Source organism: Alosa alosa, chromosome 3 (genome assembly GCF_017589495.1).
Source record: "Alosa alosa isolate M-15738 ecotype Scorff River chromosome 3, AALO_Geno_1.1, whole genome shotgun sequence".
Lineage (NCBI taxonomy): Eukaryota > Metazoa > Chordata > Actinopteri > Clupeiformes > Clupeidae > Alosa > Alosa alosa.
The window spans coordinates 18,299,446-18,319,703 of record NC_063191.1 but is presented as its reverse complement, the minus strand read 5'-3'; the positions used below and the strand labels follow the sequence as shown (position 1 = coordinate 18,319,703).

At 42.9% G+C, this 20,258-nt stretch overlaps 1 protein-coding gene across 1 annotated transcript in view; it reads left to right on the top strand.

Moving 5' to 3' along the window:
* The window catches only part of asic4a (acid-sensing (proton-gated) ion channel family member 4a), a 70,807-nt gene extending 53,389 nt beyond the window's left edge, over positions 1-17,418 (top strand). Inside the window, exons 2-10 of the mRNA XM_048239950.1 lie at positions 10,650-10,794; positions 11,127-11,254; positions 11,419-11,572; positions 12,453-12,506; positions 13,948-14,101; positions 14,400-14,491; positions 14,682-14,761; positions 15,136-15,282; positions 16,530-17,418. Of these exons, the coding sequence (XP_048095907.1) occupies positions 10,650-10,794; positions 11,127-11,254; positions 11,419-11,572; positions 12,453-12,506; positions 13,948-14,101; positions 14,400-14,491; positions 14,682-14,761; positions 15,136-15,282; positions 16,530-16,643 (1,068 nt within the window). The 3' untranslated portion in view covers positions 16,644-17,418. The remainder of the gene's footprint in view (positions 1-10,649; positions 10,795-11,126; positions 11,255-11,418; positions 11,573-12,452; positions 12,507-13,947; positions 14,102-14,399; positions 14,492-14,681; positions 14,762-15,135; positions 15,283-16,529) is intronic.
* The last annotated feature ends 2,840 nt before the right edge of the window (positions 17,419-20,258 follow it).

Sequence of the window (20,258 nt, the reverse complement as noted above, 5' to 3'; positions counted from 1 at the left end):
TCTGGGATACCAAAAAGGTCCCTCGATGGCTATTCCAGCTTGCTTGGGGAGACCATCCCTAGCTTTGCTGACAAGAAAGATGCCGAGGGCAAATGTAGTAATAGCTTCTTGGATGGTCGCAGCATCGTCGTCATTAATAACCTGTGAAATACAATAACACTTATTTATTGTATAGTAATGTGAAGGATGCATAACTCTTTGTTCCCCTCTCCAAACAGATGATCAGATTGTTATGTGGTGCTTTTGAGTAGTATTGTAGCTTAACAAGGGTGTCTACAGGTATCACAGAGTTCAATCAAATGCCATTTAAGGCCATTTTAATTCAATTTGTTGGAGTAATTAAGCAATGCAGCTTTATACAGTATAAAGAGTATCATATATTTGGTTCTGTTAACTACATAATTATACAAATGGTTATACATCAGTGTTATCAACAAACCCTAGGATATTCGTGTACATGTCACTAGATATCTGTAAGGATTTCCCATGTTTCACTACAGCATTTTTAATAATTAAATACTAAAATATTATCAGTACCACAATGGAAAAAAGTCCTGAACTTTGTGTTTTTTTTATTCTTGATTATACTTTGTGTCCTTCATGCATAGTAGCCTAATATCTTCTTTACCTGGTAGTCCTTCATTAACTCTCCGTAATAGCGTAGAAATCCAGACGCACCCTAGCGGCAGCAAATGTAGTTCTAATTTGGCTAATTCAAGAAGTCGTTTGACCAGAAAACTAAACCATCGTCAATCTTAAGTGCAGCCTTTGTCAATATCCTTTTATCCTAACGTTTGCCTAAGTATTTACACAAATGCATTTTGGCGAGGGTTTTGCTTTAACGTCACACACGACTAGTAGTGCTAGGTCCACTAGTTGAGTAAGGCCACTTGCTAACGTTAACATTCATTTTCAAATTAAACAAAAAGACTCGACTAGCTAGTTCTACTGTTCTAGTTTAACTTGAAGATGGAAGCTAATCTAACCATAGACAGTAAAATAAATATAACCAGGTATCGATACTTGGCAAACGTTATTCTTACCTTAACGTTCAGTGGACTCAATCATAAACCCAGCCTCTGGAAATGCGGTGGTCTTCTGCTCTTTTCAACAGATGCGTGCCAGTTGGCGGTAGTACGAAACAGCGTACATGAAACAAGCTTTTTGTTTGTTGAGTGTTTGTACTTGAGAAGATCGACTGGGATAACTTAATAATGTATGTAAATGAAAAAACACACAATTTTATTGTAATTTGAACAAATGCAGATTCATTTCAAACAATACATTTTCATGTAAAGATACAAACTGAATTTTTTATTGTTAATTTCACAGATTTCATTTATGTTATATCTACACATGCTCAGAAACACTTTTTTCAGTGCAGGGTGAACGGCAATTCTGCATTCGCTTCGCGTCCCTCTATCGCCTATAACCGCACTATGTAGGCCTAAGTTTGCCAGATCGGGTAGCGGATCTGTAGTTCGATGCAATGAGACAAAAGAAACTACAAATTTGACTTGCATCTGATGTCGCAATACATCGTACTTTCAGAAGTCATGCAACATATTCTACCTTGTCTGTGGACATCGTTATTTGCAGAGCCGGTGCTGGATAAACAAATAGCGTGCGTGCGACAGAGGGAAAGTTCTTTGGTGTTGCTTTAAACTAAAAACGTAGGCTATGTTTGCAAATGTATGATTTTAAATGATATTCTTAAGCAATAAGCCCCGAGAGGCTGTAGGTTACACTGATTATACAACAGCTAAGGGGCGTTGTTAGGGACGACGCACTAGCGAGACCCCCATAGCTATTGTATAATCAGTGTAACATACGGACTCGTGGCTTATTGCTTTTCTAAAACTGTTATTAAATACCTGGCAAAGTTTCATAAAATCAAGGCATAGCAATGAGAAATTTAACTATTTATTCATAGATAATCATTCTTCCACCAAGAAACACATTTCCTGCATCAGAATGGTTGCCAAGCAACATCGGGATGCAACAACTGTAACTTTTATATGAAGTTGTTGGTAGCACAGTAACATGGAACGAAATGCAGTCAAGGTGTATGTTTGTGCCCATTATTCAATGGCATCAAACGTGATTCAGCCAATCACAATCAAGGACAGTTTTAGAAAATCACTTAAACCCATCCATAATTTATTCATGATGATGTGTGTCATGCCACCCCAAATAAGGAAACAAATATCTCACAATAAAAGCAATGATAATGAATATCAAGAGGAAAGCTTGTGCCAGCCTAGCTTGGCAGAGCTGCACTGAGTGCAGTTGCAATTTCCTTTTCTTTGAAAATAAATGGAGCAAGGTATTGTACAATATCCCTCATGCATACATGATGCCTACTTTATGCAAGCCCAACACTGCGGCTGACAATGGTCATCTGTTCTCTTGTGGAAATAGTATAACTTCTGTTTAACTCCGCATACAAAAACAGTGTTTGCTTGCTTCACCAAACTGTAAGTGACCTTCTGCCTGGCAGAGCACAGAATGAAAACTAAAATTATTATTATTCATATCACATGGATTTGCAATGTGAACAGCTGTGGGTCGTACTCAAACTTTCAGCACTAGCCTTGTTAGCAGGCCGCTGCCGTGGGATGTTATTGACCACTGACTTGCCCTTGAAGTTGGGACAAGCTTTTCGCGCGGGCCCCTTTTGGAAAGTCTCCCGCAGTCTCATGATCCCAATTTGGCAGCCATGCCGTCCACATGCCAAACATCTGCGAGAATGGCCAGGGTCCATGCCTGTAATAGCTCGGCACATCTTTGCGCTGTGATGCTCTCCTGCCCTTTGAAGTCCTGACAGGGAGAACTGTGCACCGATAATCAGGGTGCCTCGGAATATCAAAATATCAAAGCAGTCGGTGCCGCCGCCGTGGGTTCCAGCCGCTGACGATGTCAGTTAGACTACCACTGTGTTTATATTAACTTTAGCTGACAGGGCTCTATGATATTGAGTTTCCATCAATTTGGAGGCAGGCTCTGAAGTTATGTACACGAAACAGGAGTCTTGTTTTTGGTCCCAAATGTGTTCAGCTGTGCTTGTCCTTAGTCTTAAGTGAAGTATAGTGGATTAAATAGTCAATTTGTAAGGGAAACAGCACAGGCCCATAGTCTTTTATCATTGCACCACATTGTAAATAAACACTGTGTAAACACATTGTAAATAAACATTGTGTCTTGGCTTTTGTTGAGATACAAACATCAATGACTTCCCATTTTTTTAAAATGGTGCTTTCCAAAATTCTACACTCGAGATTGTAGCAGCAACAGATCAAAGTCAAGGCAGGTAATGTGCTCTGTGCATATGAGCTCCGCTAAAACGGTCTGTTTTTGATTCATCTGAATCATGTTGCAGTATCCCCCATTTTATTTCACTCCCACATCAGTCTGACAGTGAAATGATGAAATGATGTTGTGCTTTTCTCACAACACACTATTGTTGTGGTGCCACCACCCCCGTTGCCATCGGCACATCCAGCATAATGGAGACTGCCCTTAGAGAAGCCTAAGGTGCAGCAGCACCCACGGAAAGATGAGAAAATGGAAGCTCACACTATTGAAACAAATTGGAATTAAAATGGCAAAGGAACTATTAAAAACACTGGCCGAATGACAAATGCGACTACCCACTAGACAGATACCTCACACAGGGCTGTGATCTTCATCTCCCTGTCTGGCACAAGGCCCTGGCTCCATCCAGCTCTCCTCTGCAGAAGGAAGTGCAGGGAAGGGGCCTCATACTGAGGTGGAGAGGTAGCAGATGGTTAATAAAAAGGGAATCTTTTTTTTTTTTTTGAACGTCCACTGGGAATGTGACAGCAACTCACCATCAACACACAAGTGCAGTGATGCAGCCCACTCAACCATGCGGCAGCCCTGACCACCCAGCTGAGGAGTCTGTCAAAGATGGTAGCTCGTTTGCCAGAGGCATAAAAAGGCATAGTCACGGCCAGTCAAAAGGAAAGGACATTTTAAAGAACCCATTTTTCTATCAAGACTGGGTAATTCAATGTGATGTGCACGTTATGTGATGTAAGCGTTAAATACAGAAGTGAAAACATCATGAAAAACAAAGAGAATACTCTATGTACCAGTAGTAAATATCTGTAAGTATTGTAAAATATTTGTAAGTATTGCGAATTCTGTAAATCTTTACTGCTGTTAAGATAACACAAAGTGTTTGTATTTGCTGACCTGCCCCAATCTACCTGATTTTTTATTTAGGAGACCCTTTCACGCTATTTTATGACTTGGCAGCATCTTAAAATCAATTCTATAACTGACGGCAAGACACTACAAAGACCTAAAATGAGGGTAATGTGCTCAGTTCCCTGTGTCCTTGTGAGATTTCCTGCAGTAGTCTTTGAATGAACTGCAGCTGTCTAAAGGTCTTAAAAGCCTGGAGAAGGTAGTAGTGGAGCCGGCCGAAGGGAAAGGCACGGATGGCTTTCACAAGCTCTCACTTGCCACTGGATGCCTTTTATGTTTTCAAAATGATAAAGAGCTAATTTGGTTATAGTGTGTGTATATGGCGACTGAAGCAAAAAGGTCTGAATCCATTTCCACTACCAGGCTTTTGAGTTTTAGTTTCTTGGACGCAAACTTTGCACTTACTCTAAATCTAACCCCCACGAGTGCACCAGTCCGCTGTCAGACCTAGTCAGTGCTGCACTGTGTATGCCATTTGGAGAAGCCCTTGAAGAAATCAGCTGTGAATTTCTAAGATGAGGCCTTACTGTAAGGAGAATCCTAACAGTGAATTAAATATGCATATCAGTGTCATTCTAAATTTATATCTAATGTAAATTTTAAGAGTGGAGCCCTTTTAATACGATTTCTAATCTGAATGTAATTTTGCATACTATATCTCTTCACCAAGAAATTGCATTATACCCATTCCACAAGCAATTCAAGCAGTCGCCAGGCATTTTATAGGCAAGACAGGACTTATCACCACTACATAAAAAAGACTGCTTTGTGGTTTGTGAGCCCCCATGGTAATATAAATTCATTGATTCCAATTGTCTTCAAATCTAATTACATTTCCAAATGGCTCCATTATCAGTCCATGGTGGGCAGTCTCAGACATTCGGTGGCTGCGAGCGTAACTGTGTTTGCTTGGGGGTGGAGAGGAGTGACTGCAGCTTTCAGCTCCATTAGAAGCAGCTGTGCACTGGCAGGTAAGGGGGCGGGGGTTGTAGGAGGGGGCTCACCAACAAAGCCCCTGGAGATTGTCAGTGTATGGCTTTTAAGGGAAGGGACAGAGGAAGAGTGCACACTGTCTCGGCTATTTTCCTCACCTAGAACTCACACACACACACACACACACACACACAAACACATACACAAACACACACAATACAGATGGAAAAAGCAAACTGGGGATGGGTATTGGGAACAGTAATGTAGTTTACTCACGTTCAGCACATAGCCGTAATAAATTGGAAACAAGATTGCCAGTAAGGCACCCTCATATTTTTCAGTCTTCCTCCTTACTGTACTGTGTGACTAGATCTTGGCATGTCCCTGATGGTGTCGCACCTGATGGTGTTTTCTTTTTACGATGAGATAAAGTTCTGCTTAACAATTCATACGTGGTCTCCGAGATTGATCGCGTGTATTTGCATTTCACCGTGAATCACGTTGGGAGTAGAATTTATGTGTACCAGTTTATGCCATCTCTGGCCTCTATGTAGCATGTGCACAGAGCTAGTGGAATTCCCAAGACAAGATTCAAGACTATAACCCTTCAGGAATTGTCATTTTACTATTGCTAGTTCCAGACTAATTCTTGCGAGGCCACATATTTGACTTGTACCTGATGGTATCTGGGGTAATTATGGGCCCTCGCTATGCAAAGAGAATATGGCTCATGTGCTCAGCTCTCATTAGAGGCTCAGTGGCATTTAAAAAGGCCTCGTTTTTATCAGCTCGAGAATAAGTGTGTCAGTTTCAGGCAAATCTACATTTATGACTATCTCAGATTACAGATTAATGCACTGAGATAAAGCCCCTCTAGTAATCCACTCTCACTTGTACGGCGGCACTGACAAGCCTCTGACATGACCCGTTTTTTTTTTTTCCGCAAGGCCGTGGGTAATGCGCGAGGGATAAGCTACTTAAAAAGATACTGCCAGTCACTTGTTTAATGAAGTTAGGAATTGATGTACAATAAATGTTATGCGTTTGATGGCATGCCAAAGAGTCGCCCCAGATGCCGAGCTGAGTGGCTGCCCATGAGGCGCGAGTTAATGGAGTGGAACGCCGTGCGCCTCTTAGACCCACATAAACTGTTTAGACGGGGCTGTTTAAAAGTCTCCTCCGTTTTGTGCCGAGAGGCAGCCGTCTTCCAAGCGCCTGCCGGTTGCCCGAGGTGCCGGTTACCGAGGGCCACGAGCTGTGTCTCACTTCCTAGGTGCAACGGAGCAGCCCACCTCCCGTTCCTCTGACCAACCAGCTTACAACCCCTAAAACCCCGCCTCGCCCGCCTCGATGTCTGTCGTTGGTCCATGGGAGATTGTGTGTGCGTTGACTCATGACCAATCTGATCGGTTCCATGAGGCCCCTCTTGGCCTCTCATGTCACGCATGGGCTCAGAATTATTATTCAATTAAGTCTCCAAACTGCTATCTGTTTGCACACCTTGTCAAGTGAAAAACCACCACTCTCCTCAGCTGCAGGGGAACGCTGCTGTTGTTGTCAGTAACGGGTCACCCATTGCACATGTGAACAAATGGCAGCGTTTATACATTTTGTCCCAGCGTGCTTGCATGAAAAGCATTTTGTTAGGCGATGCCCTTCAGTTAAAGCCAGTTCGTTTATTCTACGGTGTACTCTATGTCTATGGTCTATGAACCCCAGCCTCCCAGGGGGTGAGGTCTGCCCATTAAATGCACCGAGTGACTGATTCCCACACTTGCTTACACTTGCTGACAGTTCTGACCACTCAGTCAGTCTCAAGCTGGATGTGTGTGTCCACATCACGCAACGTTTATTTTTCAACAAACCTCTATAAAATATGGGGAATGCTAAAAGCAGCCCCTAGTCACAACCTAGCTGTACTCTCCTGTTTGCACTGAACAAGGCACTAAAATCTGTTAAATTGCAATCGTAAAAAAAACACTTTGTGGGGCTTCCGTACACAACGATGTAGAAAAATGGCCATTGCTGCATGGGGCAAGGCTGTTACGGTGTCTCAAACTGAGAGACAATGGGAGAGAAACAAGACTATTTTTACACTGCCAAAAGACTTAATGGGCAGATATTAAGCCCAATTACGTTGGGTGCTACTAGAGGAAAGATTTATGCAAATAAGCCGAAGTCAGGCATTTCTCCAAGAGGAACAGCTGAGAGCATGCATGGCATTTTAATGGGCCTAGTATGTTAGTTATGCAGCTGCTCAATGGGAGATGGGTGTCTGAGGTTAGCAAAATATTGTGGCATAATCAAAATGTTTTTTTATCCAGCTAAAGACTTACTCTGTTTATTACTTGACGTGATGGTTGAACCTGCATAGAACCCTTTGTGGGGCCATGTTGAGGAACAGATGAAGAGAGAGAAAGAGGGAGAGTGCAAGCTCCACTCTTCCCCAGCTGAGTTTTTCCAGCAGCCAGTGAGGCCTGTCCTCTGGAAGTGACAAAGTCAGACTCTTTACCTTTGCTGACTTTGGGGGCAGCATGTAACAAGGAGGGCTGGAAAAAGTGGTCCATCAATCAGGAGGGCTCTCAGAGAGGGAGAGGGGTTCTAAACCAGAGAAATGAGGCAGCGCTGGCTCTGCCAACAGCTATTACCAACTGCCGATGATGGGAAAACTTGTGCAGCTCTCTGGGGACATCATTTGTGTGAACACACCGCTGTCATCTCCCCCAGTAAAGCCAAGGTTTCAGAGCCAAACTCAGGGACCCTTGAGTCCTGAGAGTATGCTAGAATGCCCACGCGCTTCTTATTTATTTATTTACTTATTTATATATATCATAGAGTTTTGCAGAAGGAGAATTTGCCCGAGATCTGCTCACACTTGCCCTGTAGGATCAGATTAAATTGCCGCATTCAGGGATTAAGTGTGTCAGTAGCAGTTGGAGTAAATCAATGATAGGTACAGCTTAACTCCTGGGCCGCACTCTGCCCGGACTTGAAGAGATTAACACTGCTAATGTTAATGGGCCTTGTCAGTCACTGACAAGGCTGATATGAGCACAGTTCCTTTTGGACAGCTTTGCTCTGCATGCTTGTCTTTCCTAGCCATATGAATAGTGTTTGAAGACTGGTATTTTGCAAGACTGGGTTAGACCATCAGTTTGGCTTCCATTTGCAATAAAAAATGATTCTGTGTGAAAATGGCAGTTAAAATATTGGTATGCTTGTGATCATTACAGTCACCATTACTAATATGTATAGATTTAGTAAAATGCACACCTGCTAGCTTTGGCTCATCGCACTACCATAGTTTGGATGAGACTGGCATCAGAATAAGAGAGATTCTGGCATCAGAATAAAAGATGTAGCTTGGCCCACCACTACAACTAAACACCTATAAAAGCTGCCAGTGATTAATGGTGAAAGGCATTGTGGTGAACATTGAGCTAGTGGAGGAAATATCCGTTTGTTCTCCTTGCCCAGAACTGGCCTTTTGAACAACCCAAAATGAACACTGACAAATGGGAAAAGCATCTTATTGTACCTCTAATGGTCATGGATTTCAAGAATTATATCTAAATTCTCCATGAGGAGTCAAACAGGTCGGCTGTGTATTGTACCAGCTCTCTGTGACAGCTTCATATGATATGAGCCTTGGCCCCAACAGGTCAATAGGCCTAAAGGACATTAGATTTGTTTGAATATAGAGGTGGACCCCAATTGAGATCATCCTCTATTTCAATACAGAGGGAATGCCCAGGGGATGTGTAACAAACTCTACTCTGAAGTTTGCAAGGATGATCTACTTTGTCTTAAAGGTGTCACATAGCTAAAGTTAATTGCTGATCTCCCAGGAAATGATGAAATGATTTTAGACAAAAGTTGTTTTTTGTTCAATGCATATGAAATGGCATAGACTTTATGGGCACGAATATCTTAGGTTAGGAATATGTATAATGAGCCAAAAGCCTTCTTTTCCAAAAGTGCTGTTAAACCTTCCCCCTGAAATGCTCAGATAATTATTTGAGATCAACATATAGTTATGAAAGCTCCCATGTTTTGTGACATTGGGACACACAGTGAGGTGAAGCACACACTAATCCCAGCGCAGTGAGCTGCCTGCAACAACAGCAGCGTGCAGGGAGCAGTGAGGGGTTAGGTACCTTGCTCAAGGGCACTTCAGCCGTGCCTACTGGTTGGGATTCGAACCGGCAACCCTCCGGTTAGAAGTGAAGCGCTAACCAGTAGGCCACAGCTGCCCCCTAGTGAACTGTTAACTTCAAATCAGATCAGATTGTCATATTGTGACAAATGTGACTGAGGGATTAAAACTATGGGTCTACTGTTTCTCAGCCAATCAAATTTGAGTATCAGAGGAGTCAGTTTTATCAATTGACAGTTAGCATCACTGGTGCCCTTTTGATATTTAATTTTGGATATGCTGTATTAAATGTTCAAGTCTTTGATAAGTAACATAGTCTTACACTAAGGAAGACTTTATGCCAGATAAAAAGCAGACCAATTTTCTAAAGCAATTTCCTCTGTTATTTCAAAGAGACAAGGGTTGCTTGATATGGATGGAACATCACCCTTTGGGAAAACCATATGGTTGTGCGGTTGCTCTACGTTTTGTCTGGTTGGCTGTGAGTGATTTTGTTTGTGCGAGTGTGTGCGTGCGTAGATGCATTTGCATCTCTTTCAGCATCACCACCTCTCGGTTTTGTAAACACGGCCTTGTTTTGAGCCACAGAGACAACAGGAGTTCCCAGCTGCCCAAGAAGAAATAACAGGCTTCGTCAGCCATGTCATGGCTTTTAGTTGGTGTGCCATTTTGAGGGGCACGTGACGGCACTGTGTGTTGTTTCATATGTCCCTAATTTAGACGTCACAGATCTCCACACCAGCTCTCTGGGCTGATTCTGATGCTTAGACACAGCTGTTATTATGGGAGGCAAGCTGGAGTTGAGAGCGGTGTGTTTTTGAGGCATCCGCTATCCATTTAGCCCGGGCTGTTATTGCTCTTGTCATCCATCCGTCCACAAAGCTGATCTATTTTCACATGACATTTATTTGTCAGTGGTGCTCTCTTTCGATTCTTGAGTGTTTCATTATAGTGTCTCTCGGCTTTGAGAGATGTATGGGCAGCAGAAAAGCAGTCTTTTGTCACTCTGAAAATGAAACAATGGCAGCAGACAAAAATGGGGGATCGCTGGGTGTGTTGCAGAAACATTAGACTTTGTTTGGAATTGCATCTTGTCTCATTTTTGTCTCGTCTCAATAACAACCATCGAGAGCAATTATTTTACATAATGATTTTTTTTTGAGAAAGGATGAGTCGATATTGTATGGTGTTTGGCTTTTCCTTTATTGCTTTTTTTTATTTCTTACCATTTCTTAGGCTATTTGAGATAACAATACATAACTATTACAAAACAATTTTCTGATGAAGACTTTGATGATGAACTCTGATCATGCTTATTTTTGCACAGGTATATACAAGATATGGCAAGTGTTACACTTTCAACGGCAACAAAACAACATCCCGGAAGAGCAAGCAGGGAGGCATGGGGAACGGTCTGGAGATCATGCTGGATATCCAACAGGATGAGTACCTGCCAATTTGGAAAGAAACAAGTAAGTTAGTTCCTCTGTTCCCAGTGCTCCATTGGCCACTGCTGTGCTTGTCCCCGCAGATAAATGTCTAAATGACACCAGAAAACAAACATAATAAGATTCATGTACTCTTCCCCTATGCATACAATTTAATAGTGTTTACTTGTCTTGGGAAGCCTTGTGAGGTTCAGTCCTCGCTGTTTTCCATATAGATGGAGGTATGTGGGGATTTGGTCCCCCTCCTCCTCCTCCTCTTCCTCTTCTTCTTCCTTCTCCTCCCTCTCCTCCTTCTCCTCCTCCTGCTGCCACTTCTCTCCTCTCTCAGGGTTTATCTGTCTTTCTTTCAACCGCAGACGAGACATCGTTAGAGGCGGGGATTCGCGTGCAGATCCACAGCCAGGACGAGCCTCCCTACATCCACCAGCTGGGCTTTGGCGTCTCCCCGGGATTCCAGACCTTTGTTTCATGTCAGGAACAAAGGGTAGGCCTCTGTGAAGCCTCTCTGCGCGGCTCACCCAATAGATCACACAGCACCGTACGGCCCGGGCTCCTCATCTCATCAACCTCTCTCTCCCTCCCCCCACTCTCTTTCTCTCTCTCCCTCTCTCCTTCTCTCCCTTGCCTCTGCCTCTGTTTTCATCTCAGCTGACCTACCTGCCCCAGCCGTGGGGGAACTGCCGCTCCACCATGGACCAGATGATCCCAGGCTACGACACCTATAGCATCAGCGCCTGTCGCCTGAGCTGTGAGAGCTTGGCCGTCGTCAAGGAGTGCAACTGCCGCATGGTCCACATGCCCGGTACGCAGCTAATCTCTCTGATTACTGCATCTTTCATTACAGGGGCGGGGGTGAGGGGTGTGTGTTGTGTGTGTGTGTGTGTGTGTGGGGAGTTCCCTGATGGCAGCGCTAAATGAAAAACATGATGACTTGTCTGTTTTCTGCCATGCTGGAAATATGGTGCATGACAAAGGGAGTGGTGTAGTCAAATGCTGTAAGCTGCCAGCAACTGGCTTCGTGCTCACTGGCAAAAAGGAGCGAGCAGGGACTTTTTTTTTTGTTCCCACACCAGCAGTAGCGACCCATATAATTAACTGAGGACCACCTGACTCCTTATCATTCAGGAGATCCAGACAGGGTTTGCCTATTCTCTCGCCCGTTCCCTAATGAAAGCCCCTTGCCTCTGTTCCAGGAATTTAATGTCCTCAAATAAATCTTTCCTAATGCAAATTGAAAAGGAGTCTGTTCCCAAAACATTTACTCAAAGAACATTTTGTCTTCTGTGCCTTACATATTTCCCCTGATTAATTGTGCCACTGATGAATTCCTATCATTAGTGGGTCCTGTGCCGTGTTTGTCTAGGAGAGGGTGGATCACGGATTGGTTTTTAAAGACTTTCTAAATATGCCTTTGGGGTGGTACTGTGGCACTCAATTCTTTCTAGGGTTTTTTTTTGCCACTATCAGGGCCAAATATCGGACACAGCTGAGGCATTGTGAAATGGAACTCATCCCCAGCAGTCAGATAGCGTTCTCCATCATTTAAAGAGCGATGAGTGGCAAACACTCCCATTCCTATAAGCGCCTGCACCTTTGTTTCTCTTCCTACAAGGCAGAGGGTTTCCATTTTGTTACTTGATTGATCATACTCATTTTGTGTTTTTTTTTTTTCTGTATCCCAGGAACTGCCGATATCTGCACACCCAACAGCATCAAGTGTGTTGACAAAGCGCTCGGTAAGATATGCTCCTTGTTCAAAATAAAATTGGCCTTAAGGGATGTGACAATAGAATTGGCCTTAAGGGATGTGACCATTAAAGTTGAGCATTTGAGAATAATTAAATACATGATGAAGGTAGGAAGCATTGTGTTTCACAGCATGGCCACAGATGCCTCAGAGAGTGACACACACACACATACACACACACACACACACACACAAAGAAACACACACACATAAACACACACACACATAAACACACACACACACACGTACACAGAAAGACACACACACATACACAAACTCACAGAGAGAGAGAGAGAGTGAAAAGCGAATGTTAGAGAGAGGGAGAGATTGAAAAACAAGAATTGCACCTCTGCTGATGCATCAATTACAGAAGGTGCAGAGGATGGAGGCTGCTGTGAGTGACAATAATATGTCTGGCTGTTTGCTTGGCCTGAGCCTCGGGAGCATTCTCAGCACGCTCCTGCCTCCTCCGTGCCATCGTTCCATTTAAATGCAGCCACCACCGCCAGCCGTTTGTGCAGGGCAGGCATTATGGTCCCCTAAGAGCCACCTCGTCCCTGCGCCTTTACGACGGGCCATAAACGGAATGCTTCATTACGTGATCAGAGATGTATCAGGGCTGTGATGATCGGTCTAATCTAATAAGTCCAAAATGTAATTATCTCGCTCATCAAAAGGAATTCCAGGCCCATTTAATGGGTGGTTGAACTAAGTCCCGGGTATATCTCACAAGAAGGTACCGCTGCATTCTCTCTTCAAATCATAGCAATACATTTTGTCTTTTTGATAGGTAATATGTGTGATGATTATTTATATATTTATATTGTATTGCGGATTTTTATGCCGTTCTTCTAAGAATAAGACCTGCACAGCCTGTGCATACAGATAACCTAATTATAATGCTTATAAGGCACATATCTCTCCCTGTTTGAATTAGTGCTATCAGATCATAGAGGCTCCTTTGCATTTGTGCTAAATAGTTTTTTTTTTTTTTGTCTTTTCATCAGGCAAAGATATTAGTGAGACATGCCTTATGGAGCTTATATGCAGGTTTTAGCTAGAATGATCTCCAATAGTTCTTAACCATATACCTCAAAATAAGAACATGTTTATCATACTTTATGTAAAGCATAATCCATTTGATAAAAAATATAGGCTCTAATGTCTGTATAAATGACAGTTGGATCTATACAGAAAAAATAATGTTCCTGCTCTTGACTCTTGGTTAATCAGGTTTTGGTAAGTGTTTGTGTGGTTAGTGTATCTGTAGACCCAAGAGCCACTAAATGCACACACATGTCCCTGTTGTCCTTGTGTTGCCTCCCCCCCTCTCCTCTCTCACACACACACACACACACACACACACACACACACACACACACACACACACACACACACACACACACATCCTCCATGTTCTCCTGTCCCAGCCCTCCTGCAGAAGAGCTCCGGGGACACCTGCCCCTGCGAGACGCCCTGCAACCTGACGCGCTACGGCAAGGAGCTCTCCATGGTCAAGATCCCCAGCAGGGGCTCTGCACGCTACCTGGCCAGGAAACACGACAAGACGGAGGAGTACATCAGGTAGCCATCATCATCATAACTGCCGCCAGATTCGGGGCAGGGCGCAGGGCCAAGGTGTCATTCACCGGCCGACAGCTTTACAGCCACAGCTGACAATGACAGCCCATCACTCAGGCAGCATGCTGAGACAGCTATCGGCGCTGGAGAGAGAGGAGCTTCTCCTGTCAATTCGAAAACAATTGGGTTGTGTTAGGAAATTAAACTTACATTAATCTGCATGTTGTGTATGTCCTGGTGTTGTTTACCTTATTAATGGATTCTGTTGTTTGAATTCATATTTAGTTTTTTTGTTTTTTAGAGATAACTTTCTTGTGCTGGATATATTCTTTGAAGCGCTCAACTACGAGACAATAGAGCAGAAGAAAGCGTACGATGTCGCTGGTCTGTTAGGTAGGTGCTTTGTTTCCACCGTACTAGTTTTACTGCGCTTATAGCTCCTTGCGTACTCCAACAGATGCTAATGGCTCCTAAAACTTTCTCATTAGCTCTGAATATATTTGAAGTCCCAGAGATGTGTACAGTGACTGGTCAGTGTAATGAATGTGGTCAGACTCCTGTTATATTCCCTCTTAATATTCAGGCGACATTGGTGGGCAGATGGGCCTGTTCATTGGTGCCAGCATCCTCACAGTCTTAGAGATACTGGACTACCTTTATGAGGTAACCGCAGATCTGCTGTCCCTTTATATGCATATGTGTTAAATTCACTTCAATATGCTGTTGAAGCCTGCTTACACTGCAGATTTCTTTTCATTTGGCTCTATACACACACACACAGACACACAGACACACACACACAGACACACACACACACACACACACACACACACACACACACACACACACACACACACACACACACACACATCCCTTCTGCATTGTTAATGCTGAGTTCGCCCTGTAAATGCCTCTAATGAATAGGATGTTCAGTGGCATCGGCCGGCCCCTTGGTTGTAGATAGATTTGGCAGTGCGCTGCCCATGCACTGATGATGATGAGCCTGGCTCTGTCCTGTCCTGTCCTGTCTCGCTCAGGTGATTAAGCACAGACTGCAGCGGCTCGCCAGGCCCCCGAAGGATGATAAGAAGACGGCGACGACGACAAGGACGACGACAACGATGACATCGACGCCAAAGCCCAGCACAGTTGCAACAGTGGGCCTGGAGGAGACAAAACCTAAGGTCAGCTCAACCTAAAATAAACTCAAGGCTTTCATTTCAACAATTTCACAATATGTTTACCATCATAACATTTACTGGTATGTTTGGGTAGCAGTGCAAAACTATAGGTTGCTGATGTACTGCACATTTATGATTAATCATAAATGTATGATTAATCCAGTTGTAAATCTTTAGGTGTTCCCCAAGTTAAAGGGTCATTTTGCTATGGGTAGATCATAATCCATTATTTCAGACCGTGCTACTCTCTACAGTCTCAGGTGATGAGGAAAGCTATTACTTAATCTAATCCACATTTTTGGCCTGAGTTTCCAAAGGCCCTGGGCTGCAATAATACAATGTTTTACACTGAAGGTATAAAGACATTAAGCCAGCTAAAGCCCACATGCAACACTAAGAACCGTGCGTGCGTGTGTGTGAGAGTGTGGACTGTGTATGTGTGTGCATGCGTGTGTGCACGGGCGCGCGTGTGTGTCTGTATGCATGTGTGCATTTGTGTGTGTGTGTGCGTGCGTGTGCGAGCGTACATGCATTGTGTGTGCATGTGCATGTGTTCTTGTGTATGTTTACTTTGGTTAATTAAGCTTAGAGTAGTTCAGCTAAGTATATTTAAGCATGGTTACATTTAATTGAGTGTATTGTTTAAGATACCCAGTGTCTGAAAAGTGTAAACAAACAAAATATTTGTTTACACTCTATTTCCACCATCAGAGCCAATTGTGTGTATATTTCCTGGAGGCCTTGCGAGCATGATGAAATAATGTTACTACTTTGGAAATAATTTGAACACTCGAGTAACAGAGAAACAAGGCTAAAACTCATCACACAGACTGGCAAACACACACTTACACACGCAGACAACCTTTCTCCACAGGGAGATGTTTTCATTCTGTTTTGGACGTAGGCCATCACCAGATACTATATTGGTAACTTTTAATGTCATATAGCAGAGGCAATAATGAATATTGAATGAAATAATTTCCATCCAATTATTTTATTTTTACATGCCTGATTTACATTTAATAAATAATAAAACTGCTCTGGAAAGAAAATCTTCAGTGGATGGCCAGGCTGTCTGCAGTGTTTAATAGTCGACCATTTTTGCCTGGACACATCTAATTTTTTCCATTTTTGAGCAGCTAGTTATTATGGTAATGGGCCACTAAGTAGTTTGCCCTGAGTCATATTCTTATTATCCTTTAACATGTGTTTTTTTGTCTTTGTGATTTCACTTATGTGGTCATTTATAGGAGAGTACTGAAATGACCAGAAGGCATCCGGAGGGGGCTTACGCCAACACACTGCTCCCCAACCACCACCACCATCACACACACCATGGCGTGTTCGAGGACTTTGCCTGTTAATTGCAGTTCCGACCCTGATGACAACAAAAAGCGGTCAGCTTCGATGCTGCACTTTGGCACATATACAATAGACCCTTGAGTCTCCGTTCCACCTTCCTTGCTGTCATCAGTGAAAGCTACAGCCAAAGCCGAACCCCCAAACCCGTGCGTGCGAACTGGGCAGGCGCAGACTGGACACCACAGAGTGGTCCTGCTGGAGACTCATGCCTCTCTTTTTTTCTCCTTCTGGCCTGGAAGTCAATTTGTCAGACACCTTCTCATTTTCTATTCCTGATTCTTTTGGAACATGTTCATCACGTGAAGGCAAGACGACGACTACATGTCATCTAGATCCCGTTTCTACTCCGACCGGTAGCCTGTTCCAGCCAACATGTCATGTCTGACTACGAACGATTGGTCCATCCTCATGGAGTTCTCATACCTCATAGCCTAACACAGGCCATGGTTTTAAATTATTGATTTGAATGATTTCTCATTTGTATAAAGAATGAACAAGGCCACTGTGGAACACAACCCCATTGCCTGCTTCCAATAAAGTTTTAGAAGCAGGAAAGGCCGTTCTGCAGACACAACTGCAGCTCTGTCTCAAAATAGAGCTAGGTGTTTATCCAGCCTAGATATATATGTAAATGTTCTATCTCAATTTCTTTGAATGGTTTGAATCCATTCACAACATTTGAACTATAATAAACGTCTCTATAAGTTTTGTAAAGTTATTTATATAGAGAGATATGGCAAGAGATTTATTTCATCGAAAGTGTGATCTGCCTCCTGCCTCCCCACTGTCTTTGATCTGGGGAATTGTACAATAACAGTTGTATCATTAATAATTTATGATTACCATCAGCATCTTATCTCAGCGATTTCACACACGCTCACACACCTTGACTCCATGACAGCCAGCAGTTTGAACAGGACAGCCATGGAAGCAGTATAGAGACATCAGAGAGGAAAAGTGTCTGCTACTCACATCCTAGCTGGCCCTCACAGTATGAAGCCAGAGACTAGCTTTCAGTGTGAGAAGGTAGACCTGTATAGAGTCCATACATGGCCTTTAAAGCATGGATGAATTATTAAAGTATAAGAACATACAATTATCATCAGTGCCGAACGAGGAAGAGTAAAGTCATGGTCAGGTGAAGACCGCAGTCCCCATTGGTGTATTATTATTCCAAAAAGATCCTTTTGTCTCTCAGGTACAGACTTGTTTTCCTGCTGCCAGGAATAACCTGAGCATCCTCAAATGGGTCTTCAAAGACCCAAATGCTTTTCTTTTTGCAAAGGCTACACATGTTTGTCACTGGGGAATGGGTTTTCTGCTGGAGAGAAGAAGGGGAAAAAAGCACTGAAGTGGCTCCCGCTGATATCCATAGCGTGATAAGACATGCTACACTTTGAGTCTAATAACCAGCATAAAACAAATTTAGCTGTAGGGCAGAGGAAATGTATTACCATGAGAGACATGTTATTGTGTGTTATGGAAGAAGATATGTACGAAGAGTGGATATATCCTGCATTTTTTTTTCCTAATGTGCAAAAGCAGGAATGACCTGTGAGGTTGAAATCAGAGGTGCATAACTGACCAACATTATTTTGTCAGTCGGTTGTTTTGTCAGTTTTGATTATTATGAAAAGGGGGAGGGGACAGAGGAAGGTGGGGGACATACAACAGACACGAGGGGGAGAATCAACACTTATCATTCCACTCTTTGGGAAGTTTGGCCTTGAGCAGAACTGGAGTGAGACTCCTCCAGCTACTTGTGTTCTCAGCTGCAGTCCATAATTCTTTACTGCTGCCAATTAAAAGCCCACTCATGGAGAGAATACACTTGAATACACTTTGATGACAATCTACTGTGGTTCTCAGTGACCTCTGTTATTTGATTGGGTTCTTAAAGGATTACATTCCTGCGGCACTCCAATCATCAATACACGCCTACATATAGTGTGTGTGTGTGTGTGTGTGTTTTGAGTTACCAGTGTTGCTATGTTGCTTTTTAGCCCTTTGAGCTCCATGTTCTATGTACCACGTCAGAGGCACATAAAACACATTATACCTCCATGGCAACCAATCAGAGGCAAGGCATGGTTTTTTAATATTCATAAAAAATGTATCGCAATGACATTTTCAAAGGTTCCCAATCACAGCCTTGATGGCATCCTGTACTGCCGCTGCATAATAACATCCTCCACTGTCATAAATAACACGCTGTGCACCAATAAAGATGTGGGGGGGTGCTGAGGCAGATGAAAGGCTGGTCCACAGGCACGCTCCTGACAACCCCGGATGTCCAAAGAGTGCTTTTAATGAACACAAGTTACTTTATATGGGCACTCCGTCTTCTGGTTTCGTAAGCAAGCAGAAATGGAGGTGGACAGGATCAAATATTACCTGGACTTCTGGACCAGGCGTTTTGTCTGCTATGTATTTTTTTTTTGTTTGTTTTATTGTTGTTGGCCATAAATCTGGGAGAGTAAATAATACAAACTGGCATTGTTTTGTCCCGTATCTTGGAAATGCAGACAGCATTAAATAACTCTTAGTTTTGACCCATTAAAGCTAACACCTGAAGGAATACTTTTAAACAGTCTCAAGGAAAGAAAATCTAGTTTGTGGGGTTCAAATTGGAATTCTTGCAGACAGTTATTTTTGAAGCCTCTTGATATGCAGGTCCCTGTGCAGATTGTAAATTCATGCAGTTCCAGCTCTCTGTTATGTCCTTCAGTGTATTGCTTATTTATCTCAATTTCTGAACTGAATGTTTCATGTATAACGGCAAGAGGGGTCATTAAGTGCGATGCCAATGCAGCATGTGGCGTTACCGGACTGTCAAGCTTTTGAAAATGAAAAAGAATCTGAGTAATTACATCATACGGTTGTATGACACAAAAGGTAATGGACCTTTCATCCAATTAACAGGGAGCGCTGAATACAGTTTGTATAGAAGTCTGCTGTTGTGACCGTGCTTTCTGTTAGAACACATTTTATAAATGTAACGATGGTATACAACAGTATAAAAATATTAAACTTTAGATTGATAAATTGATGGCCTTTTATGCTCTATTATGTCCTCTCATGTTGTGTTTACTTGTTGAGCTCAAACGATCCATTCCATGGGGCTTTCACAAAAAACGCTTGAGATGAAGAGATTTTTCAAAGACGCTCCTGTTGACACCCCATCTGTGTGTGTAGGTAGCAAGAGAGTGTTGTGCATGGGTGAGAGATCTTCCAAGCTCCAAAGGGTGGGTGTTTTGTCAGCTCTCTCACACTGTCATCAATTGTGAGCCTTCAGATGATTGTGTGAATCTAAGGAATAAAAATGGGACACGTATCATGTAAAGGTCACAAGAGACAAGCCCACCACTTGAGTGTGGTTTTGAACTGAACGTGAACTTTGGGTACTAGTGGCAAATAGACTAAATGCATGAGATAAAAATACAAATTTTGTCAGTGCAGAACTGATGGAATGTGTGGAACTCATGTGGGAAAGTTTTCTAAATCTGCATGTAGAGTGGAGAATGTAATTATATACAATTGTCCCCCATGTTGCCCAGTATTTATGTGGTTTCACTGCTTGCCTGATGACCAAAAGTGGCATGTATGCCCAACTGGTC